Below are 23,423 nucleotides of genomic sequence, written 5' to 3'. Positions count from 1 at the left end.
TAACGTCAAAGGAAAAACCCGACGTGGGTCTGAGCCAGCACCGCGGACTCTGCCTACACGTGCGCCTCCACGCTGAAGGTGTCCCGAAACATCAGGGCTCCTTCCGAGCCGCGTGGAGACACAGCCTTAGAGCTGCCGCTCACCTCAGCGTCTCCCATCAGCCGCAGGACCGGCCGTCTCCGGATCTCCCTTCTCTGCGCCCCGTGTGTGAAATGGGGGTGTGGTGGTGTCCCCCTCCCAGTGTCACGGGAAGCACGCGGGGTAGTCCGTGTAGCCTGCTTGGGACCCACTCTGGCCCGCGGCCCCGTCCCACTCTTACTGCTGAGAAGAGACAGCAAGGGGGGGGACGTGTGTAGAACATTCCGAAGGCTCACTGACCGATACTGATTCTCCGCCCAAGACCGTTAGTTTCCCCGCTGCCTCCCCCACTGGCCGCCGTGTGGCTGCGTCGGCAGCGGTGCTTTCAGTTGCCTGTGCGAGTCCTCGCGCTTTGTCCTTCCCACGACCGGCACCACAGCCGAGCGGCTGCCGGGATGGACTGTCCCGACTCGCCGCCTCTGGCTGTCGTGGTGGCCCAGGGCCGCCGTGACCAGGTGCTGCCGAAACGGGCCAGGGGTCCGAGAGCCGACGCGGGGTGTGTCCCCGGCCTCGGTCCCCGCTTGCGGTGGCTCCGGCCGTCCCGGGTGTCCTTGCTTGTAGGCATGTCACTCCACGGTGCTGTCAGCACGTGGCTCTCCCTGCGTCTGTGTCCACGCTCCCTCTTACGACAGCACCCGTCCTTGGATTAGGGCTCGTTCTAGTCCAGCCAGCCTGCCCCTCACTGATCACATCTGCAGAGACCCTAATTCCAGATAAGACCACGTGCACAGGTGTGTGGGTAAGGACTCCAACGTACCTTTTGGGGGGACGCGGTTCAACCCAAAACACTTGCATTAACCTTTGCTTTCGGTTCACTTTCGTTTTGGGTGTTGATTCGTAATCTTCTAAAACAAGAAGAGAAAATGTCATAAAAGATTTGTGGGAAAGAGAAGATCCCGAGGTAGTCGAGGTGGCCCAGGGTTTTCCGAGGCGTCCACGTCCTGAGTGGCGGGAAGGGCTGCCTTTGTCCCTGGGAATGAACCGCGTGTCTCCTTCCCCCCACAGGGAACTCGCAGTACAGCCAGCAGCAGGCGGGGTACCAGCAGGGCGCGGCCCAGCAGCAGGCCGGGTACCAGCAGCAGTACCCCAACCAGCAGAGCTATCCCGGGCAGCAGCCGGGCTACGGTAAGGGGGTCGGGGGGAGGGCACGCCTTCCCACCCGGGCCCCACACGCGGTAACGCTGCGGTTCGTTCGGTGACACTTAGTACGCTCGTTCGGGAATAGTTTTATCTATGTTTTAATGTTTTATTTATTTCTGAGAGAGAGAGCGCAAGCAGGGGAGGGGCAGAGAACGAGGGGAACGTGGGATCCAAAGCAGGCTCCACGCTGTCAGCAGAGAGCCCAATGTGGGGCTCGGACCCGTGATCCGTGAGATCACGACCTGAGCCGAAGGCTGACGCTCAACCGGCTGAGCCTCCCAGGCGCCCCCATTTTGGAATAGTTTCAGATTTCCAGCGAAGCTGTGTGGCTAGCGCACAGAGTTCCTCTGTTGTTCACCTCGTCCGAGCACAGCGTGATCGTCACGACTAAGAAACTCCGCTGGCGCGTTGCTGTGGACGGAACTCCCGGCTTATCCAGATCTCACGGGGTTTCCCCCAGTATCCTATTCTGTCCCGGGACCCCTCTGGGGTCCCACAGGACATTGAGTCTCACGGCTCCTTAGGCTCCCCTGGGCTGGGACAGAGTCTCAGAAATCCCGGTCTTTCTGGACCTTGACAGTTGTGAGGGAGACTGGACGGGCGCTTTGTTGGACAGCGTTGGTCGGCTTTGTCTGAGCTTTTTCTCAGGATGTCCGTGGGCTGTGGGATTCGGAAAGCTCGCAGGGGCGAAAGACCCTTCTCATCCCACATCAACGTGATGTGCCTCGTGATGTGCCAAGCGTGTGGTCGCTTGGTTAGAGGCATCCACCCGGTGCCCCCACCATCGAGCTGTCCCATCTTCCTCTCCTTCCCCCAATCATTGGAAGCGAGCCCCTGAGTCCAGCCCATACTCAAGGGGGGGATTGTCTACCGTAGACTGTTTGGAGTTCCTCTATAAGGCGCACTCCACTTTTAATCATTTATTAGTATGTGTCTGTGGATATTCGTTTTATACGCTGGGTTGTATTCCAGTACTTCTCTGTTTTGTTCAGCATGTCCAGTTTGCCTCGTGGGAGCTCTTCCAGTCCCTTTGACACGTCCCCGTCCTTTTGTTTCTGAGCATTTCCTTATTCTCTGGGACCGTGATGCTCTCCCTGCACTAGCCCTAGACGTAGCCAGGTCTCACGGGAGCTCTGGTTCCCTGACGAGAGAACGTTGTTAGGGACTGAGAGCCAGGGGCACATGGGCATCTTCTGGGCCTCTCCACGTGTGGGTCAGTCCGGCAGCAGCTCCTGGAGGGGCTCGCCCGTTCGTCAGCTTTTGCTCGCCCCACGAGCGTTCCCCAGACGGCGAAGGCCCGGGTGGGGCGCTCTGCCTTGGAGCCCACCGGCAAGCATTGGTCTCCAGGCCCGTCGGACAGAAACGTGGGCTTTTTGAGCTGCAGCAGCCACAAAGGGGAGACACCCCGTCCACTGGAGGTCAGCGGAGTCTCCCCGAGGTCAGGCCGTCCGGCACAGCAGAGCGTCCTGCCGGGAGCATAGCCTGCCCATCTGCCCAGCCCTCTATGGGCCTCGGCCCCTGAGGCAGGTACACCTGAAACAGGGCAGGCCTGGCCTCTTGCCTGCGGGTCATGTCTGCCAAGAGCCCGAGGCCGCACGACGCTCTCCCAGGGTCCCCGCCTGCTCCCGAGGCGCATCTGGGCCACCCTCCCCAGAGCCCAGGTTCTGCTGTCACAGGAGGACCGCTGCCTGACGTGGCCACCACATGATGGCCCGGCGAACCGTCAGTATTTAAAATACACTGCGAGGGACACCTGGGTGGCTGCGTTGGTTGGGCGTCCGACTTCGGCTCAGGTCGTGATCTCGCAGTTCGTGAGTTCGAGCCCCGTGTCGGGCTCTGTGCTGACAGCTCGGAGCCTGGAGCCTGCTTCACATCCTGTGTCTCCTTGTCTCTCTGACCCTCCCCTGCTCACGCTCTGTCTCTCTCAAAAATAAACATTTAAATAAGTAAATACATACAATGAGATAAAATACAGTGAAAGCCGGCCTTGCCACCTGAATGAGTGGGTGATTATCTCCTTAAGAGTGAGTCTGTGAGTCTTTATAAAACCTCCATCTGTCTGTTCCGAAATGTCTTCGTTTACTGTAGTCAGGAGCCCCCACTCGCTCATCCAGCCAGAGCTGGGCCCCGTCCCCTCCATAAACCGTGTGCCTCCCTGAGGGAACCCGTCCAGGCCGCGGGACTCGGCCTTCACTGCACCTCAGGATCACCTGCCAGGCGGGGCCCTTGCGTGAGGTGTCTTCCTGAGCTCACAGGTGACCGTGGCACACGGTGAGGAAGGTAAGCCCCAGTTCAAGATTTTTGTTCAACCTTTTATAGCCATGACTGACTAAACAATTTTTTGAAAAATTATTTGGCCTTAAAATCTATTTTTTTGTTAAGGGTTTATCTTTGAGAGAGAGAGCACACGCGAGTGGGGAGAGGGGCAGAGACAGAAGATCCAAAGCGGGCTCCCTGCTGAAAGCACAGAGCCTGACTCAGGGTTCAAACTCACGAACTGAGAGATCATGACCCGAGCCGAAGTTGGCGCTTAACGGACTGAACCACCCAGGTGCCCCCTTGGCCTTTATCGGTTCTTTCCAAAGCTTTTGCCTTAGTTTCCACGGGAACGCCTACCTCCTTCCTCTCGCACGCGAGTCTTCAACAGCTGCTGTGGTGCTTAATTCGTGGGTTTGTGGCGACCACCCTGGCGGACACGCTGCTGCCGGGAAGCCGGTGCAGGTGCGCCGGGGAGCGGCCCGCTAGCCCTGGCGGGGGGGCCGCACAGGAGCCGACGGCAGCCTTGCTCGAGCACTCGGCTGAGCTTCCACCGCTGGGTCCAGCGGTGCGGCAGACACTTCCGGAGGGCTGGGGAGGGTGTTGGGTCGTTCTCATGGCTCGGGTGTGTGTCCTCACAGGGCCTGCCCAGGGAGCCGCCTCGCAGTACTCCGGGTACCAGCAAGGACAAGGCCAGCAGTACGGAAGCTACAGGGCATCTCAGACGGGCCCGTCCGCCCAGCAGCAGCGGCCTTATGGCTACGAGCAGGCAAGATTTGGGGATGCCTTCAGACGCGCAGATCCGTCGTGTCTGTGGAAACGTGACAAAGGTTTCTCTTATGGTCGTGAGGAATAAGGAGAGGAAGGAATTGGCTGCCAGGGTCTCTTCCAGAATGTGAATTCTCTGATCCGCTAAGGCTTTTGCAAATTACTGTACGCATAGCATACCCTCACTCGGTCAGACACAGCTGGCCGAGTGGCTCTGCGTCAGGGTCCCAGCCCAAGTCTGCAGCCAGCCCTGCTGCTGACCAGTCCCCTGTGGGAGCTTGGCCCCTTGGGGGGGTCTTACTGGGGGCAGCTGGTAAGGGTGAGCCTCGCTGACCCTCTGATCTAAATCATTGGCCGCAGGCTTGGATGGACGGCCTTCAGAAAGCCAGGATCGTGTTGCCCGCCCGAGATCTAGGCAGAGAGCTGTTTGCTTGCCTGCTTCCCATCCCTGTTTCCGTCCCTAGTCCTGGGTGTGGGCTGCGGGGCGCGGGGTGGGAGGTCTGTCTCAACTACGGAAGTGTAACACGTGTCTCGGTCTCTTACAGGGCCAGTATGGAAATTACCAGCAGTAAGGGACAAGCGTTCTTGGTAGAGCCTTGTGGTGGCATGTCCCCTGGGGATGGTTGGGCCGGTGGCAGTTCTGGTGAACTCTGACCTCTTGACTGCCCCTCCGCCCCACGCAGTGTCTGCATGTGAAGCGTGCACATTTCATCTGGGTACGATGCCAAGGGTGCACCGCTGGCGAGAGACGGCGCTTCGATGGTGTGACATATTCGGTGCTGTGTATAGTATTGTACGTCCATACGACGGGGAGGTTGTCTCTTTTGTCCCTCTCCCCCTTGATGTTTCTAGCTAGCTTTAGGGGTCCTGTTGTCACCAGAGTATTCTGTGCCCAGCGATGGGACACATCTATCAGATGCCATAGTCCACGTGTTCACATAAGCAGGCCTCGGGTCTGCTCCTCCTCACGCAGTTGTCGTAATGTGGGTTGTAAACTTGTCTTTCACTGGCCACACCGCAGCTGGACACGCGCGCACAGCCCCTGGGTGGCAGCCTCTCCCTGTGCCTCGATGGCGGGGGAGGGCATCTTCTGTGTTTTGGGTCAGTTTCTGGTACACGGCGGAAAGTGTAAACATGCTTCGTTTGGGGAGGCTGCGAATAGTCCTTTCCAGGCTCGTGCGCTCCCTGTGTCTCTCGCCAATTGTGTTTATCCAAAATGTTTTATGTTTTTGTATAAAGAATAGAGAGGGATCAACGAGTATATTCCAGATAAACGTACGATTAGCCTGACCCAGGGAAGGAAAGAGGGTAGTTCTTTAAAATGACCGGCCTTGGCCCTTATTTATCTGACGGTCAGTTCTGGGATTTGGATATTTGGTATTGCCCTATTCTGAATTGAGAATTTAAAATATTTATACCAGAATTTCCAAACAGTTGGCAAGTATTTTCTTTTCTATTCTTTTCTTCCAGGACCTGCTTCTCCAGGTCTCTAAGCAAGTGTTCCTTTTCTTTTAGAGATATCTGAAATTCACACCTTATTTTCAGAAAGAACCCCACAAATTTGACTGTGTTCTTCCCAAGGAAAAGGATTTATATAGGGGAATTTGAGTAAATTTTACATTCCTAGAACATCAAATCCCATTTAAGTTCTCAAGCATTATAGACAGCTCACTTGGAAAAGCATAGTAAAAGGAAACCTTCTGTTTCACTAATTAGTAATACAAACATTCTGTCAGCTTTTACCTGGATAATAGCATCCACGTGAATACTTTAAAACCATATTTGGATAAATGCTGACATACTTCCAAGAACAACCAAGAAAATCCAAAAAAATATCCAATTCTTTCCATACCAGGCCTACCGAAGATGGTGTTTTTAAATTGATAAGTTTCGCATTTTAAAAGTCGACAACAGTCCTTCATCCGGAGGTGTTGAATGGCTTACAGTTTACAAGGCATTTTATGCTGTTTTTGTTTTGTTTTCTTTTGTTTCGTTGCTTGAATGAATCGTGACAGTCCACACTGGGAAATACGGAGGCAATTACTGCTCCCGTTTTACGGATGAAGAACTGAGGTGCAGATTAAAGATTGCCCCAGATGAGTACCAGTCCTGTTCTAGCATATTTTCCCCTCTTCTGTGGGGACAGAATCACACGTACATTGGGATAGGAGTGTCTCTTTTATAGGCATATGGGTTTTAAAAACTCTTAACGCTGGTAAGGGCTTAAAGATACGTACTCTATGAAATTACTGAAAGAGAGTTCTTAGTTGCTAAATGACACAGACATTAGTAATTTCATTTAGGGAGGTGTCTCCCTCGATTTTGTCCTGTTCTTTCCTGACGGTTTTCATAGAACTAATTTGCAAACTCAATCGGGAACTAAAATTTCCCACTGAAAACGTGACACATTTTAGAGAACTGTGAAAGTGGTTCCATTTTTATTCCTTGCCAATCTGCGAATATGCCTTTTATGTGTGTGTGTTTTTTTAAGTGCCGTGTTAATACTTTTTGAAAGGAAAGGACACTTACACTTATCCCAGAACTTCAATCTGAAATGTCTTACATTAAGAATTTCTTGAATGTTGTGTATATATTTTAAAAAGCACTTTGTGAAATAGTTTGTACATTTATTTCCTAATTTATACATGATTTGGGGTATTAATATATTTAATGATTAATCACGGAACGTTTATTTAATGTCTCGTCCGCTTTTATGTGCTGTTGTGGGGAAGAGGTGGTGCCAGCAGTTCTGTTTTTATTAAACGTATTACATCTTCTCTTCTGTAACATGTTTGCAAAGCTTAGGCTAAAGTGAGTTGTTCGTGCAGTGTGGTCGATGGTGCTTTGTTTTTTATGACTCCTTCCACAGAAGGCCAGTGACGATGCAAAGGACGCTTGGAACGTGACGCTCATTCTTCCTCCCAATTGTCCCCGAGCCACAGCAGGTCTCGGACCCGAGAGACGCCCGCAGCGTCCAGAAGTGCACGTGGACACGGCGGCACGCAGAACCTCACCCCCGTCAGAGTTTGCCGTGCAGCCACTGGCTGGTGGGGACCTGGGCTGCCGGAAGGTTCCGGGGGCGGGGGGCGGGGCAGCCTCAGGACCGCTGGGCTGCGAGGGCCCAAGCCTCAGGGCCGCCGGTGTTTGCGGGAACAGGTGGTCTGAGTGCGGGCGTCTGTTCAGAGCTGCACAGGAGGAAGATGCTTCTGTTCCCCTTTCGATTTGTTGCGCTGTTACTTCATTTCTAGTAACGGAACAGGTCAAATTCGTCTTATTTGTGAGCACGGTACATTTTCTGAAAAACATCCTATCAGTTCAGTTTTTTCCAGTCGGGAGTTTGGCGCGTATAAATTGCTTATGATTTGGTGTAATGTATGAATAAACTGGTTCTTCAAAACCACCCTAACAGGGCGGTTTCTCTCTGTGTTCGGACCCAGTGGACCAGCACCTGGTCGTGGGGGAGGGGCAGTGGGTAACTGCGGGGGGAGGCGGGTGTGTGTCTGACAGGGGAAACAGGCGTCTGACCCGGCTAGCTGGTGTCTGATGAGGGAGGCAAGTGTCTGTCCGGCAGGAGCGGCCCATGGCCGTTGGGGGCGGCAGGTGTCTGACAGGGGCGGCGGGTGTCTGACGGGGGAGGCTGGTGTCGGGTGGGGGAGGTGGATCTCTGATGCAGACTGCTGACGTCAGTTGGACGGGGCGATGGTGTCTGACGGGCAGCCAGTGTCTGAAGAGGGAGGCAGGCAGATGTCTGACCGGGGAAGCCGGTGCCTGATAGAGGCAGCGGGTGTCTGGTGGGGGAGGCAGGTCTCTGATGCAGACAGCCATCAGTTGGACGGGGTGGCAGTGTCTGATGGGGGCAGCCAGTGTCTGAAGAGGGAGGCGGATGTCTGACCGGGGAAGCCGGTGCCTGACGGGGGAGGCCGGTGTCTGACAGGACTGCCAGGTGTCACCGGGGGCGGGGCGGGGCTGTCGGGGGAGGCAGATGTCTGACGGGGGAGGCAGGGGTCTAACAGGAGCGGCCCGTGGCTGTCGGGGGAGGCAGGTGTCTGACGGGGGAGACGGGTCTCTGATGGGGGTGGCCGGCGTCTGAAGGCGGAGGCAGATGTCTGCATGACGGGGAAGACAGATGTCTGTCCGAAGGGGGCAGTCGGTGCCTGACGGAGGAGGCGGGTCTCTGATGGGGATGACCCGCGTCAGTCGGACGGGGCTCCGGGTGTCTGACGCGGTGGCCGGGTGCCCGCCAGCCGGCGCCCCTCCAACCGCGACACAGCCAACGCGGACTGCGCCCAAGGACGCGGGCCGGAGTAGGTCCTATCTTCCGCTCACGCTCGCTGGGCAGGCCCTGCGCAGGCGCGGCCTGCCGGGGGCGGGTCCGGCCCCGGAAGTGATCTGCAGCCCGGGTCCGGGCCCCGGAAGTGACGTGTCCCGGAGCGGTGAGTGCGGGCGCAGGCGGGCGTCGGGGCGGCCCCGGGGACCGGGGCGCGGGGTCGGCGACGGCGGGCACGCCTCGTGAGAGCGGCCTTGGGTCCCGGGCGCCCCCGCGTCCTTCCGTGCGTGTCTGCGTAACCGCCGGGGACGCACGGCCGCGCGAAAGGGCGCGAGCGCTCACACGTCCTGCGAAACATTTCGGAGCGCGTGTAGACGGAGCGCTGCTGCAAACGCGGCTCCCTGCTCCGCTTTCCCGCGCCGGGCGCTCCCGGTGTGGCGGGTGTCTCTGCGGCCCCCGAGCGGGCGTGCTCCCGGGTCCGGGGCGGGCGGCACCGCCACGGCGCCGTCGAGGAGCGAACGTGTGCGGAGACCGTGCAGTCGGGACGCCGACCTGGAGCTGCGACGGTGGAGTTGCTTCTGCCCCTGGACCCAGAGGATTTAGTGGGGAGGGTGCCGCCACCAGAACCAGACGGGAGCGGCCCGGAACCAGCTTCCTCGACGGCAGGGAGAGCAAGTGCCTCCGGGCCGGCTCTGCAAACAGCACGCACGCTCTTAGGTGGTTGTAAGGAATGAATTTTGAAATTTCTGTGGAAGGTTTAGAAGAGGTTCCTGGCAAAGAATAACTTCTGCGCAGCAGTACAACTGAGCTTAACGCTTTATAGAGCGAAGTAATAGTGTCCAAGGCCCTGCTGGCTCGGTTGGTCGGTAGAGGATCCGACTCTTGATCTGGGGGTGGGGAGCCTACTTGAAGAAAAACAATAGTAAGTAATTTAAGAAACAAACTGGAGGGACGCCTGGGTGGCTCAGTCGGTTGAGCGTCCGACTTCGGCCCAGGTCACGATCTCAAGGCTCCTGGGTTCCAGCCCCACGTCGGGCTCTGTGCTGGTAGCTCAGAGCCTGGAGCCTGCTTCGGATTCCGTGTCTCCCTTTCTGTCTCTCCTCCTACCCTGCGGCGTGCGCGCTCTCTTTCTCTCTCAAAAGTAAATATTAAAAAAATAGTAAAGTGGAGCCCTTGCCATGTGCTGAGTACCTTTCCAGCAATTGTAAAAGCCCCATCCTGTAATCATAACATCGACTGGACTCCGGACCCTGGGTTTCATCACTGTCTGGCCTTTACCTGCTGAACGGGCCCAGTAGACAGATGCTCCCAGGAGGAATCTGAGCTCACTTCCTGAGTTCCCACAGTAGAGACCAGCACTCTCCAGAAGGACTCTCTGTAATAGTGGAAGTGTGATGTCCAGTATGGGGCCCGCTGACCACACGTGGCTGTCAGCACTTGAAATGTGCCTTGTGTAACTGAGGGACAGTATTTTTACATTTTTATTTATTTATTTTAAATGTTGTTTTTGAGAGAGAGAGCAAAGGAGGGGCAGAGACGGGGACAGAGGATCTGAAGCCGGTTCTGCGCCGTCAGCACGGAGCCCGATGCAGGACCTGAACTCACAAAGGGTGAGTCATGATCTGAGTCAAAGTCGGATGTGCAGCTGACCGAGCCACCCAGGTGCCCCGTTTTTAAATTTTTAACTAATTTAAATTGAATAGCCCCATGTGGTCGGCTCATTGGGCGGTGCAGGGATGGCATTAGAAGGAAAACAGCAAACAGCAGCGTGACACAAAGTTGAAATTGTTACTTATCGAGGGAAGCCCTGTCACTCAGGCATGCAATCAGCAGGCTTTTCCAACCGGTGCTGGAAGGGCCGGAAGGAGGAAGTAAGCCCAGTAGGCAAGGTTCAGAGCGCAGCTCTCTGGCTGGCCCTGTAGCCGCTGACCTCTGCGACAGGTCTCCGGGTTTCGTGTCACCGGTGCCCTGTACCTGGTGTCGGCCGGGGCTGGGTGCACGGTACAGCCCTGCAGCGGGCTTTGCCGTGGATGTGCTGGTAGCAATGCTGGAGGACTTGTCCCTTTACCAGTTTCCTCGCTCCGCTGCTGCCACCCGACCACTCAGACCTCGGGTGAGCCACTTTCCCTCTTCATCTGCCAGTCGGGGGACTGAAAGTACTTTGCTTACAGAGGCCCAGATAAGGCGATCCTTAAAAATACTCAGCTCAGTATTTTGCAACGCGGTAGACGTCTTGAATGTTGATAGTTACGCTTATTTCTAGGCACTTTTTATGTATGGCGCTACCGTGGCTGAGACTGTTTTCTTCATTTTCCAGTTGTTTGCCGCTAGTGTATGAGTACAATTGGTTTTTGTGCGTTAACCTTGTAATCTGCAAACTTGGTTAATCGTTTTATTAATTTTAGTCATTGTTTTATAGGTTTTCCTGGGACTCTCTGTGGAAACAATCATATCTTCTGCACTGTCACCTCTCCTTTTTTGTTTTGTTTTCATTCTTTTTTTTTTTTTTTTTTTTGGGACAGAAAGAGACAGAGCATGAACGGGGGAGGGGCAGAGAGAGAGGGAGACACAGAATCGGAAACAGGCTCCAGGCTCCGAGCCATCAGCCCAGAGCCTGAAGCGGGGCTCGAACTCACGGACCGCGAGATCGTGACCTGGCTGAAGTCGGACGCTTAACCGACTGCGCCACCCAGGCGCCCCTTGTTTTCATTCTTTATTGCAGCGTTTGAAACACAGTGTTGCGTAGAAGTGGTGAGCATAGCGGCTTTTTCTCCATCGTGGGTAACAGTCCAGTCTTTCTCCATCCCGTGTGATGGGCCAGATGCCCTTTTGTCAGCTTGGAGATGTACCCTCCCGTTCCTCATTTGCTGCAGCGTTTCCTTTTCCTGATCACACATGGCTGTTGACTTGGGTCAGGTGTGTGTGATTGCCAGTGGGAAGCGGGGGTGGGGTTGTAACTGCTAATAAAGCCTGTGTTCCAGGAGTCATCCCGCTTGGCCCTGGTACGCGGTAGGCTCAACTGGACCCTGTGTTGTTAGGGATTCTTTGTGTCTATGTTCATGAGGGATGTTGGACTGTAATTTTCTCTGTAATACGAGGCTTTGGTACTAGAGTTTCACTGGTCTTGTAAAATGAGTTAGGTAGTGATCTCACTTCCTTTTTCTGAGAAAGTTTCTGTAAGATTGCTGTTATGTCTTCCTTGAATGTTCTTTAGAATCTCCCAGTAAAATCGTCTGAGTCTAGAGTCTTTTGGGGGATGTTTCTTATGAGCAGTTTAACTTTTTTTAGTAGACACAGCTATTTAGATTTTCTACTTGTTGTATTAGTTGGGTGAGTTGCATTTTTCAAGAAATTGTCCATTTCACGTAAGTTGCTGAATTTGCTGGCAAAAACTTGTTCATAGCATTCTCTTACCCTTTTCGTATCTGGACAGTTGGTGCTGAGAACCCCTTTTAAATTCCTGACATTGGGGATCTGTGTTCACTCTTGATCAGTCTGATGAGAGCTTTGTTAGCACCATGAATCTTTTCAGTGTATCTTTTCAGTGGCTGTGGTGTTTTTCTGTCGTCTGCTAGGGTTTATTTCTACTCTTTATTATTTCCTTCCTTCCACTTTGCACTTTCTGGTTTCTTGATCTTAGCTGGTTTTAGATTGTTCTTCTTTGCCAGGGTGAGCACGCAGAGCCCCGAGGGTCCCCTGAACTGGGCATGTTGTGCTGTCCTTGCCGTTCCTTTCAAAATGGAAGCGTGCCGTATAACTTCCGGGTAATCGGGGTTTCCTTAGTACTGTACGCTTACTGACTTCGGTCTTCTTGTAGCCAGAGAACACACCACACCCTCCGTGGTTTCCATCCTCTTGAATCAATGCTCGAAGCTTTGCGTCCCGTCCGATGGTCTGTCTAGTGAGTGTTCCAGACGCCTGAAAATAGCATCTGCTCTGCAGTCGTTGGATGAACTGCTCTGTGCATGTCAGATCGACCCTGTTGATAAGATGGCTCAGATTTTCTGCATCTTCGTCGCTGTTTTCGGTTGTTTGCTTGTTTTCTCTTCAGCTACTTTTTTTTATTTTTAAAATTCCCCGCGATGGCTGTGCAGCGGTCTGTTTCTCCCTTCAGTTCTTTCAGATTTTGCTTCATGTGTTTCGAAGTTGTCATTGTGCACATCTGTAGCTGCTCGGTGCCCTTGGGTCACTATCAGATGTCTTCCCTCGCGTCCGGTGATGCTGTTTCTGGACGTCTGTCTTACCTCAGTTACGCGTCTGGTTAGGTTAAACTAAACTCTTCTATTGTTTATTTTCTGTGTGTCCTCTCTGCTTCCGTTAGCCCTGTTCTTCTGAACCGTTGGCGTGTTTTGAAGCGTCCCCTGTCCCTGTCGGTTGGCTCTTGGGCCGTCTCTGTGTTGCGTGTCAGCGGCTGCTCTGGGGGACACGGTGCACATGCCCAGCCTGTCCTCGCCTGCTCGGCGCTGAGGCTGGTGCGGGCCGCTTGCCGCCCACGGTCCCTTTCATCTCCCCGCGATCTGACGCTGTCAGGTGGAGGACCTCTGCCTGCGTCGAAAACCCACTGGACGGTATTATAAATAAGTCTTTCTTGCTGTGATCTTACGTGTCTAATCTCACCAGGAAAATTGGCAGTGCTTTTAAGTCATTTACCTTTTCTGTTGCTGCCTCCCGTTGCTGAAGATCTGGGTGTCCCTCTGGGGCCGTTTTCCTTCACCTCGGGAACTCTCGAGCATCTCTTGCAGAGATGCTTTTTCACCGTCTGAGACCGTCTCGTTCCATCTCCCCTCCTGAAGGGCGTCCTTGCCGGGCCTGTGATGCTGGGCGGACAGCCCTTGTCTTAGAGATAGCACTCCAGGATGGCTTAACGCGGTGTGGGACCCTGGCTCTGGCCCTGGAAGAGAGAGAGAGCTGTTGGTGGAAAAACTGGTGCACTCCGAATGCCATCTGGAGTTTAACCCAAGTCGGGTTCTTAGTTTTGGCAAACGTATCCCGGTCACGTAAGACGCTAACGTTAGGGGAGACCGGCCAAGAGGTATTTGGGAATATCTTTCACCTTTTTTTTGTAAGTCTAAAATCATTCCCAAATAAAAGTTCCTTGTAGAAACAGTATGCACTTACAGAAAGGTAACGGGAGGGTATCCCCGGGGCGGGGGGATTGGGGTTCAGCCCAGCACGGGGGGTGGAGGAGGGGAGGGTTTGGCTGCTATGAGGATTGAGCCAGTGAACAAACATGTCCAGGACGCTGGAAGCGGGGACCTGGCAGTCAGAGAGTGGAGTTGTCGAGACAGAAAGAGGAGATGAGCGTGCGTCCTGCGGTGTGCAATTGGGCACGTAGGTGTGAATTCCTGGCTCGCTGGCTGTGGGTGGACAGGCGTAGCAGTGACGCACAGGTGGGTGTGCGTACCTCTGTCTGCCCTCCGGGCCCCCCCTGAGAGCCCGCAAGCTGCGAAACCCCAGCCTGCCCAGCGGGCACAGGGGCTTCTGAATCCCATTCTCCACTCACAGCAACTGGGGCTTCTTGAGTAAAGGCTGATCTCAGGGTCGTCTGGGGAGAATACGAAGTGAGCCCGGAACATTTTGTACCCAGAAGCAGGGAAGTCCTCAAAGATTGATGGGCCGCCACTGGCCAAACTGGGGACCGTTTGAACATGATAGATAGATATGTAGATAGATAAATAAATATGTAAATAGATCATAAATAACTAAACGCATGCATATCCAAGTGTAGCTCACTAAAACAGAAAAGCACGAGCCCACGACGGTGAATAAATGGGGAGCTGATGAGGAGGGGGAAGCCGGCAGGGACCCCAGAGGGCTGGAGCTCAGAGTGCATCAGGAAAGGACCAAGGAGACCCGGCCCTCTGCGGGGCTTGTGTGACATTCTTGTCACGAGGGGAGGGGACGTCAGACGGGGGACACACACCTGCTGCAGGACACCTGGCCCGTGGCCTCGAAGCGTCACTGGCACGAGAGCCAAGGCGAGGCTGAGGAGCGTCCCAGGCTAGGGAGGCTGAAGGGAGGGCCGTGCGTGTGGCCGGAGGCCTGCTCGCGGGGGACGCCGGCTCCACGGGGGGGGGCACGCGTGGGGTGATCCGGGGCGTGGGGCGTCAGGTCGGCAGCTTCCCCGCAGGCGATTCAGGAAGGAAAGGGTCCTTCACCCCCGACTCTGCCTTTTCCATGACTGTGACAGTTTCCAAATGAGAAGCAAAACTCTTCAGTGCCTTGCTAGGAGAAGAATTCCCACAAAGAATGTATCCCTTCCCTGTGGAACCCGAATGTGGAGCTGGAGGCTCACGGGAGGGGCTTCTAAGGTCCAAGCAAATTCTGTCTCCTCTCCTGCTGTGTTACACACTTGGTGGCTTTCTAATTTTTTTTTTTTTTTTTTTAATATTTATTTAGTTTTGAGACAGAGAGTGAGCAGGGGAGGGGCAGAGAGAGAGGAAGACACAGAATCCCAAGCAGGCTCCAGGCTCTGAGCTGTCAGCACAGAGCCCGACGCGGGGCTAGAACCCACGAGCTGTGAGATCATGACCTGAGCTGAAGTCGGATGCTTAACCGACTGAGCCCCCCAGGCGCCCCTCTAATTATATTTTAAACATTACGTGTACGTTTCTTTTCCTATTTGCGTGTATATTTCATACTTAGAAACGGGAGGGAAACTTTCTGAGTTTTCTTTTACGTGGCACACGTGTGCCCACGCATCAGGGACATCTGAGAGTGGGTGGGTATCAGGCCCTCACAGCAAAGGGAGAAGGGGCTGTCACCCCTAGAGTGCCAGGTCCCAGGCTGCCTCACATGTGGCCTTGGCGCCTACAGATGTGTGGGCACTGGTAAGGGTGTGAGCAGCCCCCAGTTAGGGACAGGTGGCTCACACTGAGCACGAACGTGGGCGGCCTGTTCACGGGGATTAACTCGGCCTGTCCTGCCAGCCCCGTCCCATTGACAGATGCACAGAGTGAGGCCGCACAGGGAAGAGTGCTTCCGGGTCCACACTGGGGACAAGGGGCAGAGGGGACATTTGCTTCCAGTCTGGGGGCGTAACCACCGCGCTCCATAGCCCGTATTCTCACTGGTCCAGTTTGGCTATTTTTGTACTGCACAGGATAACCCACTAATATTTGAGTAATTGAGTGTTTTAATGTATTTTTTAATATTTATTTTGAGAGGGTGCACACACAAGTGGGGAAGGGGCAGGAAGAGAGAGTCCCAAGCAGACCCCGTGCTGACGTAGGGCTCGATCCCACAAACCGTGACACTGTGACCTGAGCTGAAATCAACTGACTGAGCCACCCAGGCCCCCCTGGGTGTTTTAAGAACTTTTTTTTGAGGCTCGGGTTTTCTTCTTAATGTTCTCACTGAGCAGATATTTGATAACCTGTAGAGGAGTGCATCCAGTGCTGCGGGAGGTTTAACGATTTAAATCCTTTGTACACACATCTTGCTCCCAAGTAAGACAGAGGCTGAGAAGGGCAGGTGACCCTTCCTGGCTCGGAGCTGAGAGTGGTGATGGAAGACAGTCCTGTTAGTGAGTTTGTTTACATGTTTCAAAACCACACATGGAGATACTGCTGTGCACAGGCCTTTTCTTTAGTTTCAGTTTGCAGGGTTGTGGGTTGTTTTTTTTTTTTTTTTTAAGTTTATTTATTTTGAGAGAGAGAGTCCCAAGCAGGCTCCACTCTGTCCGCGCAGAACCCGACTTGGGGCTCCATCCCACAAGTATGAGACCATGACCGAAATCAAGAGTCAGATGCTTAACCGACTGAGCCCCCCGGGCGCCCCTCGGTTTGCAGGTTTAAACCAGGCGTCTGATTTTGCCAATTTGATTTTTGTTAAGGAGCCATGGTGCCTTCGAGGCTTCTCTCAGTAGGACCGCGGACCGTGTTTGGGGGCATGGGGCGCTGGACTCGGGTCGCGCCCGGCCAGCTCCCATGGCACGCTGCCCCCAGGCTGCTCTCGGCCAGCTGTGCGGACCTCTCCAAGCACCAGGAGCCCCCCGGAAAGAAACCGCTCTCCGAGAAGAAGCTGGTGAGATTTCTGACCTTGAAGGAGGTTGCCTGCAGTTCCCTCTCTCAGAAGCAAGGCACACTGTTTTGAGATCTCATTTTCCTGTTCATTCATTCTGATGTGTGTGATGCTACACGTGTGGCATCTTGAACGCGATGAGATGGAAAGAAGGTCTGTGTGCCGAGTCCTGTGCTCGTGGAAACTACGAAGAGCGGGGAAGGCGCGTGGGTGCCGCCGGAGCGCCGTGCTCCTTCCCTGCAGCCGGGAGGGAGGGTGCACACTAGCAGGGGAGGGGCAGAGAGAGGGAGAGAGAATTCCAGGCAGGCCAGCACGGAGCCCGACGTGGGGCTCAAACTCCCCCACCGTGAGCTCAATACCTGAGCCGAAGTCAAGAGTCGGACGCTCCACAGACTGGGCCCCCAGGCGCCCCTGGGACGTGTGTACTAGGTATGTTCTTAAGTATGTACGAGTCGTTCTTCATTTAAAACATCTGTGGGGGGAAGGGGCCTGCCTTTAGCTTTATACTTCTTTAAGCCTTACCTGGTTTTTGTTCTAAATTCACCAAGACCTACTAAGAACGTGAATGACCTTTGATTAAATTTAAGCAGATAGGTGCTTCCGACCCTATCTATCATTCCTCCTAAATGGGTGTGGGCAGATAAGCATCACCTGGGCCAAGAGTGTTTTCTGTGGACAACTTACCACGTGCCTCAGCTTTGCATGGTCTTAGCTGAACGTACAAATCGAATCTAAGTTTTATTTTCCCTAGAACGTTCATCAGTTGTGCTTTTTTCCCATCATGTTGATCTTGATTATGTTGGCCTACAGCAAAGTTTTTGAAATAGTAATTCGTGGTTTTTCCACGTGGTGGTGCCAGAGAATCTTAAAATACTTGGGTATTAAAAAAAAAAAAAAAAAAAAAAAAGATCTGCTTATGCAGTAGTGGACAGAAATGCAGATGCCCTGGGTCCTGGTGGAGGGGCCTTGTGGATGGCCACGTCCACCTGCACACGCGTGCAGGAGGGCGGCGGGTTCCCCGCTAGCGGGACACTGGCACTGTGCCCTGGCACCTCGGAGAGCTGGCCAGGATGAGCTAATGTTTATCAAATGTGAACCTAGTTAGTTCTAGTTCTTCTCCTAGATTGTGCCTCCCTTAGGGGCCTAGAGCAACACTTACTCTCAGGTCAGGAGTTCTGTTTGTATTGCTACATTTAAACCTAAGCCCTCTTCAGGGGCGCCTGGGTGGCTCAGTCGGTCAAGTGTCCGACATCAGCTCACGCCATGATCTTGCAGTCCTTGAGTTCGAGCCCCGCATCGGGCTCTGTGCTGACAGCCTGGAGCCTGCTTCAGATTCTGTGTCTCCCTCTCTCTCTTTCTCCCCCGCTCGCACTCTGTCTCTGTCTCTCTCTCTCTCTCTCTCTCTCAAAAATAAAGATTTTTTTTTAAAAATTAAAAAATAAATAAACAAACATAAGCCCTTTTCAGTTGGGCTGCAGAAAACATTCTTTCTTTAAAGTTAGAAGCCTGGTAATCCACCAAGGACTCTCGCATTCATTATGGTGTCTTTCCATTAGTAAAGACCTATTATTTCAGTAACGTATTTCTATTTGAAAAAACATGGAAAGATGCTTTGTTTAAGGAATGTTCTCTAAACAACTCTCATTTTTTTTAGTTTGGGAATGTTGACTTCGTTATCCAACTGAGTTCCGTGCTGACCACTTTTTACATGTGCCTTGTTGACTGACGTGGGCCTACAAGTAGTAGGGGCTCGTGGGAACCTTTTCCTATTTTTGCACTGGGGGCGAGATTAGTAACCTTAGCGTCATTTACCTCTAGTCTTAAAACCTGTCATAGATACAAAAGGCACATTCCACATGGCTGCCTGGTCCTCGCGAGGATCGCGGAGGGAGTAACGAGTGGGCTCGCTGTGCTCTCTGCAGAAGAGGCATTTTGTGGACCATCGCCGAGTGCTCATCCGAGGGGGATGTGGAGGCGACGGGGTGAGCTGTTTCCACAGTGAGCCCCGGAAGGAGTTCGGAGGCCCCGACGGTGGTGATGGAGGTGACGGTGGCCATGTCATCCTGAAAGGCACGTGTCCCCGGGAGCCGTGTGGGAAGGATCGGGGTGTCTGCTCCTCTTTGGGGTGGAGCGTCTCCAGCTTCTTATCCGCGTGGGAATTTGAATTCAAATGTTGACGTATGGACATCATTTTTATTAAATTATATGTGTGTTCGTACTTAATGCCCCTGAACCAACTTCAGTGGTGGGTTTTTCTAAATTTGAGGAGTACAAAGTGCGTTTACTCTCAGGGAGTGTAACGTTCTAGTCCAGCACGTAACAACAAGGTCGGTGTTGCTGTCTCGGTACGTGCCGGAAGGCTGTGGACTACGTTGACCACATTGTGGGGCTCGAGCTCATGAATCCTTGAGATCGTGACCTGAGCCGATACCAAGGGTCAGACACTTAACTGACGGAGCCGCCCAGGCAAACCCGAAAGTGGAACTATTTTTACATTGATGATGGTATTATAGGTGATTTTGAATTTTCAGAAATTGTATTTTTTTGAAAGGAAGTGAGAATTTAGCTTTTTAAAATGTCACATTGCCGGGCGCCTGGGTGGCTCAGTCGGTTGGGCGTCCAACTTCGGCTCAGGTCATGATCTCACGGTTCGTGAGTTCAAGCCCTACATCGGGCTCTGTGCTGACAGCTCAGAGCCTGGAGCCTGCTTCCGATTCTGTGTCTCTGTCTCTCTCTGCCCCTCCCCTGCTTGCACTCTGTCTCTCAAAAAGAAACGTTTAAAAAAAAAAATTAAAATATCCCATTGCTCGCTCGGTAACTTGTGCCATGACTTCATTCCATGTTTCTGTGCGCGAGCATTTTTAATGTCCTTAAACCCAACCAGAGGAAGTGGACAGTGTGCACAGAATTCTGCTTTTAAGCCAACAATGGTGAAGGTCGTTGCTCTAACTTGTAGCTGACCAGCAAGTCAAGTCGCTGTCCTCTGTGTTGTCGCGGTACCAGGGTTTCCATGGGCAAGCCGGCGGCCGGAAGAACTGCTCCGGGCGAGGCGGCGCTGTCCTCTACATCCGGGTAAGCCTGTCGTGGCCTCAGGGGTGCCTCACAGGGGTCCCCTTGGCTCGGACACACAGCTGTCCCAGACCGAGACTTGGTCCTAATTTTATCCCACACGTGTGTATGACCCGTTTTCAAAAATCACAAAATAATTGTATTTAAAAAGCGGGACTCCAGGGGCGCCTGGGTGGCTCAGTCGGTTGAGCGGCCGACTTCGGCTCAGGTCATGATCTCACAGTCCATGAGTTCGAGCCCCGTGTCGCGCTCTGTGCTAACAGCTTGGAGCCTGGAGCCTGTTTTGGATTCTGTGTCTCCCTCTCTCTGACCCTCCCCCGTTCATGCTCTGTCTCTCTCTGTCTCAAAAATAAATAAACGTTAAAAAAAAAATTTTTTTTTTTTTTTTTTAATAAAAAGCGGGACTCCAGGGGTCCGCTCTTCCTCTGTCCTGACCCTCTCAAGCCATCTCTCTCTCAGATTATCCCAGTGTTTTCCAGATGCTTCCATCCACCCTAATGTTTTAGAAACACTGTTTGAAGAAGCTATCTGAATGCCATGCAGGGATTATGACAGCCCCATAAAGTCCCTGTGAAGGTTGGGACCTTTCTCTTGGTGCTTCGTAGCTCTGTGAAGGGGGACCTAGTGGTGCCCCCTCCCTCTGCTACACCCCCCTTTTCTAGACACGGACAGATGCATGGGGTCTGTCCACTCACGTGTCTGCCCTCCAGCCCCGCAAGTGCTTCATTATTTTCAGGTCCCTGTGGGCACCTTAGTGAAGGAGGGCAGTGAAGTCGTGGCTGACCTGTCCTGCCCGGGCGCGGAGTATGTCGCCGCTCGGGGAGGTGCGGGAGGAAAAGGCAACCGCTTTTTCCTGGCCAATGACAACCGTGCACCGGTGACCTGTACCCCCGGGCAGCCCGGTCAGGAACGTGTCCTCTTCCTGGAGCTCAAGACGGTGGCCCACGCCGGGATGGTGAGTATCGTGTGGGGCCCCAGACAGGAGGAGGGGGTGTGGGCACTGCCGACCGATAGACGCTCTGTCCCCGGTGCTGCCACAGGCGCCCCGCGGTGACACCCCATCTCTGCCTCTCTTCCAGGTCGGGTTCCCCAATGCCGGGAAGTCCTCGCTTCTCCGGGCCATTTCGAACGCGAGGCCTGCCGTGGCGTCCTACCCGTTCACCACCTTAAAGCCCCACGTTGGGATTGTTCGCTGTGACGATCACCAACAGATAGCAGGTGGAACTTCATAGTCCTCTCCGAGGTTGGGTGTAGACAGTGTCCTTCGGAGCCGTGCTTCTGTCGGCCTTCAGAGCCGCCCCCCCAGATGCGGCCTTGCTGCAGCCCCCGTCGAAGTGCGCTCGGGAGTCGTGTGCTCCTTTCGGGCCCGAGGAAGGCCTGCCTCCCCCCCTCAGCACTTGTCGCAGAGGTGACACGTGACCTCAGAGCTTTCCCCGTGCCATTTCGAGGGAAGAAAACTTTTTCCCCGGGAGGGAAGGTACCCGTTAAAAGCAGTGAGCCTGCCGCTCACGTTACTTGTATAGCACTTTGCGTTTGCAGAGTGCTCTATAATAATTTCTGTCGGCAATCCGGTTCCTAACAGTTTACAGGAGGCCGTTTTCCCCTTTTCTGAATCATTTTTACAGCCAGAGGCTGGCTTGTGTTCACTGTTCCTTACTGGGCAGCCCCCCCGCATACCTCAGCCTCTGGCAGCTCAGAGCCACGGTGCCCGGGACGGCAGCCGGCCCGATGGGTCGCTCCGGCGGGAAATCCGGCGGCATCCGTGTCCGGGGTTCCGCAGGCAGCCCCCCTGCTCTGTCTCCCCCTGCAGTGGCGGACATCCCGGGCATCGTCCGGGGCGCGCACCGGAACAGGGGCCTGGGGAGCGCCTTCCTCAGGCACATCGAGCGCTGCCGCCTCCTCCTGTTCGTGGTGGATCTCTCGGAGCCAGAGCCGTGGACTCAGCTTGAGGACCTGAAGTGGGAGCTGGAGCAGCACGAGGCCGGCCTGTCCCGGCGACCCCACGTGGTCGTGGCAAATAAGGTCGACCTCCCCGAGGCCAGGGCTGCCGTGCCCCGGCTGCGGGCGCGCCTGGGCCCGAGCGCCGTCGCCCTGTCGGCGGCCACCGGGGAGAACGTGGAGGCGCTGCTGCTGCGTCTGCAGGAGCTGCACCGCCAGCACGTGGCCACCGAGCTGCAGCGCGGCCGCCAGCCGCTCAGGTGGTAGCCCCCCCCCCCTCGGCGCGGAGACGAGTCGCTTACGAAGATCGGCAGCGTGGGTGCCGCGCCCTCCGCCGCCAGCCGGGGCTCCCCCTCCGGCAGACTCCGCGCCTCCCGTACCCGCCGGCGGGCGGAGGGGGTCTCGTCCGTGTCGCTCGGCGCCCTCATCGGCGAGGGCCCCGCGGCCGTCACATGCGGCCGAGCGGCCCGGACTTGGATGAGCCGAGCGGGAGGCGCGGGCCCAGGAGCCCCCACACCGGAACCGTCAGTGCCGGCAGCCGCCCGCGGGGACCGGGTGCGCCCGCAGGCGCGAGGCTCTTCTCGAATGCCCCCGTCTGAGAGAAGCAGGAAGGGCGACGCCTCCCCGGTTGTTCCCAGACGGAGCGGCGCTGCGCGGAGCCGCTTGCGTCACGACTCAATGCACCCAATATCCGACCCGGGGACGGCTGGCTCCCGGCCGCGTGCGGCTTATTAACTCAGGGCGCAGACTTGTGTGCCCCCCAGATAAAGTCCGACGCTGGGGGCACGGCCCTGAGGGCCCTTTAGGGACAAAGTGGATGGGGAGCGGGGGGCCCTGGATCCTGTGGGGACTAGCCACGGGGGTCCCCGCTGCTGGGCGCTGGGGGGCTGGGTGCCGGGCGTCCCCTCAGATGATAAACTTGACCTGAGCCCTCAGGAACAGCTCCGTTCTGAACTACCGTCACATCTGCGCTGGAACCAGAGTCCTTTGCCTGCAGCTTTATTTTAATGTCTGATAATTTCCGAGGTCCTTGTGTTCTGGAAACACAGATGGGTTTTGCGATCTCTTTGCTCTCTCTGGGGCCACCACAAAGGCTTTGGTAGAGTGGCATTAATTATCGTGGCCTTTCATCTCTGGCTGGGCCCCGGCACGCGGTACTCTGCACAGGGGCGACACTGGCTGCCTCCCCGCTTCTGCCCTGCTCTCGGCCGGGCCCCCGGCAGCCTCAGGGCCTGACCCAGAAGACGCTCTGATAAATATTTATGGAACGAAGAAAGGAATGGTGTCTGATAGGTACATTTCAGTTTCTTTTAGTTTGAAAATATCTTGAGGGGCTCCTGGGTGGCTCGATGGGTTGAGCATCTGACTTGATCTCGGCTCAGGTCACGATCTCACAGTCACGAGATCGAGCCTAGCATCGGGCTCTGCATTGACAGCAAGGAGCCTGCTCGAGGTTCTCTCTCCTTCTGTCTCTGCCCCTCCCCTTCCCATGTGCGCACACTCTCAAAATAAATGGACGTTTAAGAAAAATAGATCTTGTAAAGACACGTGGTTGGCGGGAGGACTCGCTGAGTGGCCAAGGCCCCGGTGCCACCCCCCCTCCCGTCCCAGCCCCACACCAGGGCCACCTCTCATGATTGTGGATAGGGGACATGCGTGCCGTCTGGGACCTACACGAGGCGTCCAGCCCTCTGTGTGGCCCATCCTTTCCTTGGAGCTGACCTCTGCCTTGGGCCACTTGCCCTTGTCTGTCCTAACTAATTCCTGTCCCTCCCTGTCGGTTCTTTCCCCAGATGCTCTAGCCCCCGGTCCTCCTCTGCCCTGA

At 54.8% G+C, this 23,423-nt stretch overlaps 2 protein-coding genes across 8 annotated transcripts in view; both read left to right on the top strand.

The window, feature by feature from the left end:
* The window catches only part of SS18L1 (SS18L1 subunit of BAF chromatin remodeling complex), a 32,593-nt gene extending 24,885 nt beyond the window's left edge, over window positions 1–7,708 (top strand). For 2 of the 5 annotated variants that reach the window (XM_042979993.1, XM_042979990.1), the window contains 3 exons: window positions 1,144–1,263; window positions 4,176–4,303; window positions 4,848–7,708. In XM_042979993.1, the coding sequence (XP_042835927.1) occupies window positions 1,144–1,263; window positions 4,176–4,303; window positions 4,848–4,874 (275 nt within the window). In that variant the 3' untranslated portion in view covers window positions 4,875–7,708. Of the gene's footprint in view, window positions 1–1,143; window positions 1,264–4,175; window positions 4,403–4,847 lie in introns of those variants that run through there. The other 3 variants (XM_042979989.1, XM_042979991.1, XM_042979986.1) reach the window with 3 other exon arrangements.
* Window positions 7,709–8,305: 597 nt separating this feature from the next.
* On the top strand, window positions 8,306–22,970 carry MTG2 (mitochondrial ribosome associated GTPase 2). Of its 3 annotated transcripts, none has more exons than XM_042979995.1 (7): window positions 8,306–9,286; window positions 16,404–16,594; window positions 18,514–18,661; window positions 19,548–19,663; window positions 20,397–20,615; window positions 20,740–20,878; window positions 21,471–22,970. In XM_042979995.1, exons 2-7 carry the CDS (start codon window positions 16,409–16,411, stop codon window positions 21,863–21,865), a joined length of 1,203 nt encoding a protein of 400 aa, XP_042835929.1. In that variant the 5' UTR covers window positions 8,306–9,286; window positions 16,404–16,408; the 3' UTR covers window positions 21,866–22,970. The 3 variants fall into 3 exon arrangements, with proteins under 3 accessions (XP_042835929.1, XP_042835931.1, XP_042835930.1); XM_042979997.1 differs by lacking the exon at window positions 8,306–9,286 and adding an exon at window positions 9,477–9,491; XM_042979996.1 differs by lacking the exon at window positions 8,306–9,286 and adding an exon at window positions 10,149–10,179.
* Window positions 22,971–23,423: the final 453 nt, after the last annotated feature.

This window comes from Panthera tigris, chromosome A3, assembly GCF_018350195.1.
Source record: "Panthera tigris isolate Pti1 chromosome A3, P.tigris_Pti1_mat1.1, whole genome shotgun sequence".
In the NCBI taxonomy this organism is placed as follows: Eukaryota; Metazoa; Chordata; class Mammalia; order Carnivora; family Felidae; genus Panthera; species Panthera tigris.
The sequence above is the reverse complement of the archived record's forward strand: the minus strand, read 5'-3'. Positions and strand labels throughout refer to the sequence as shown.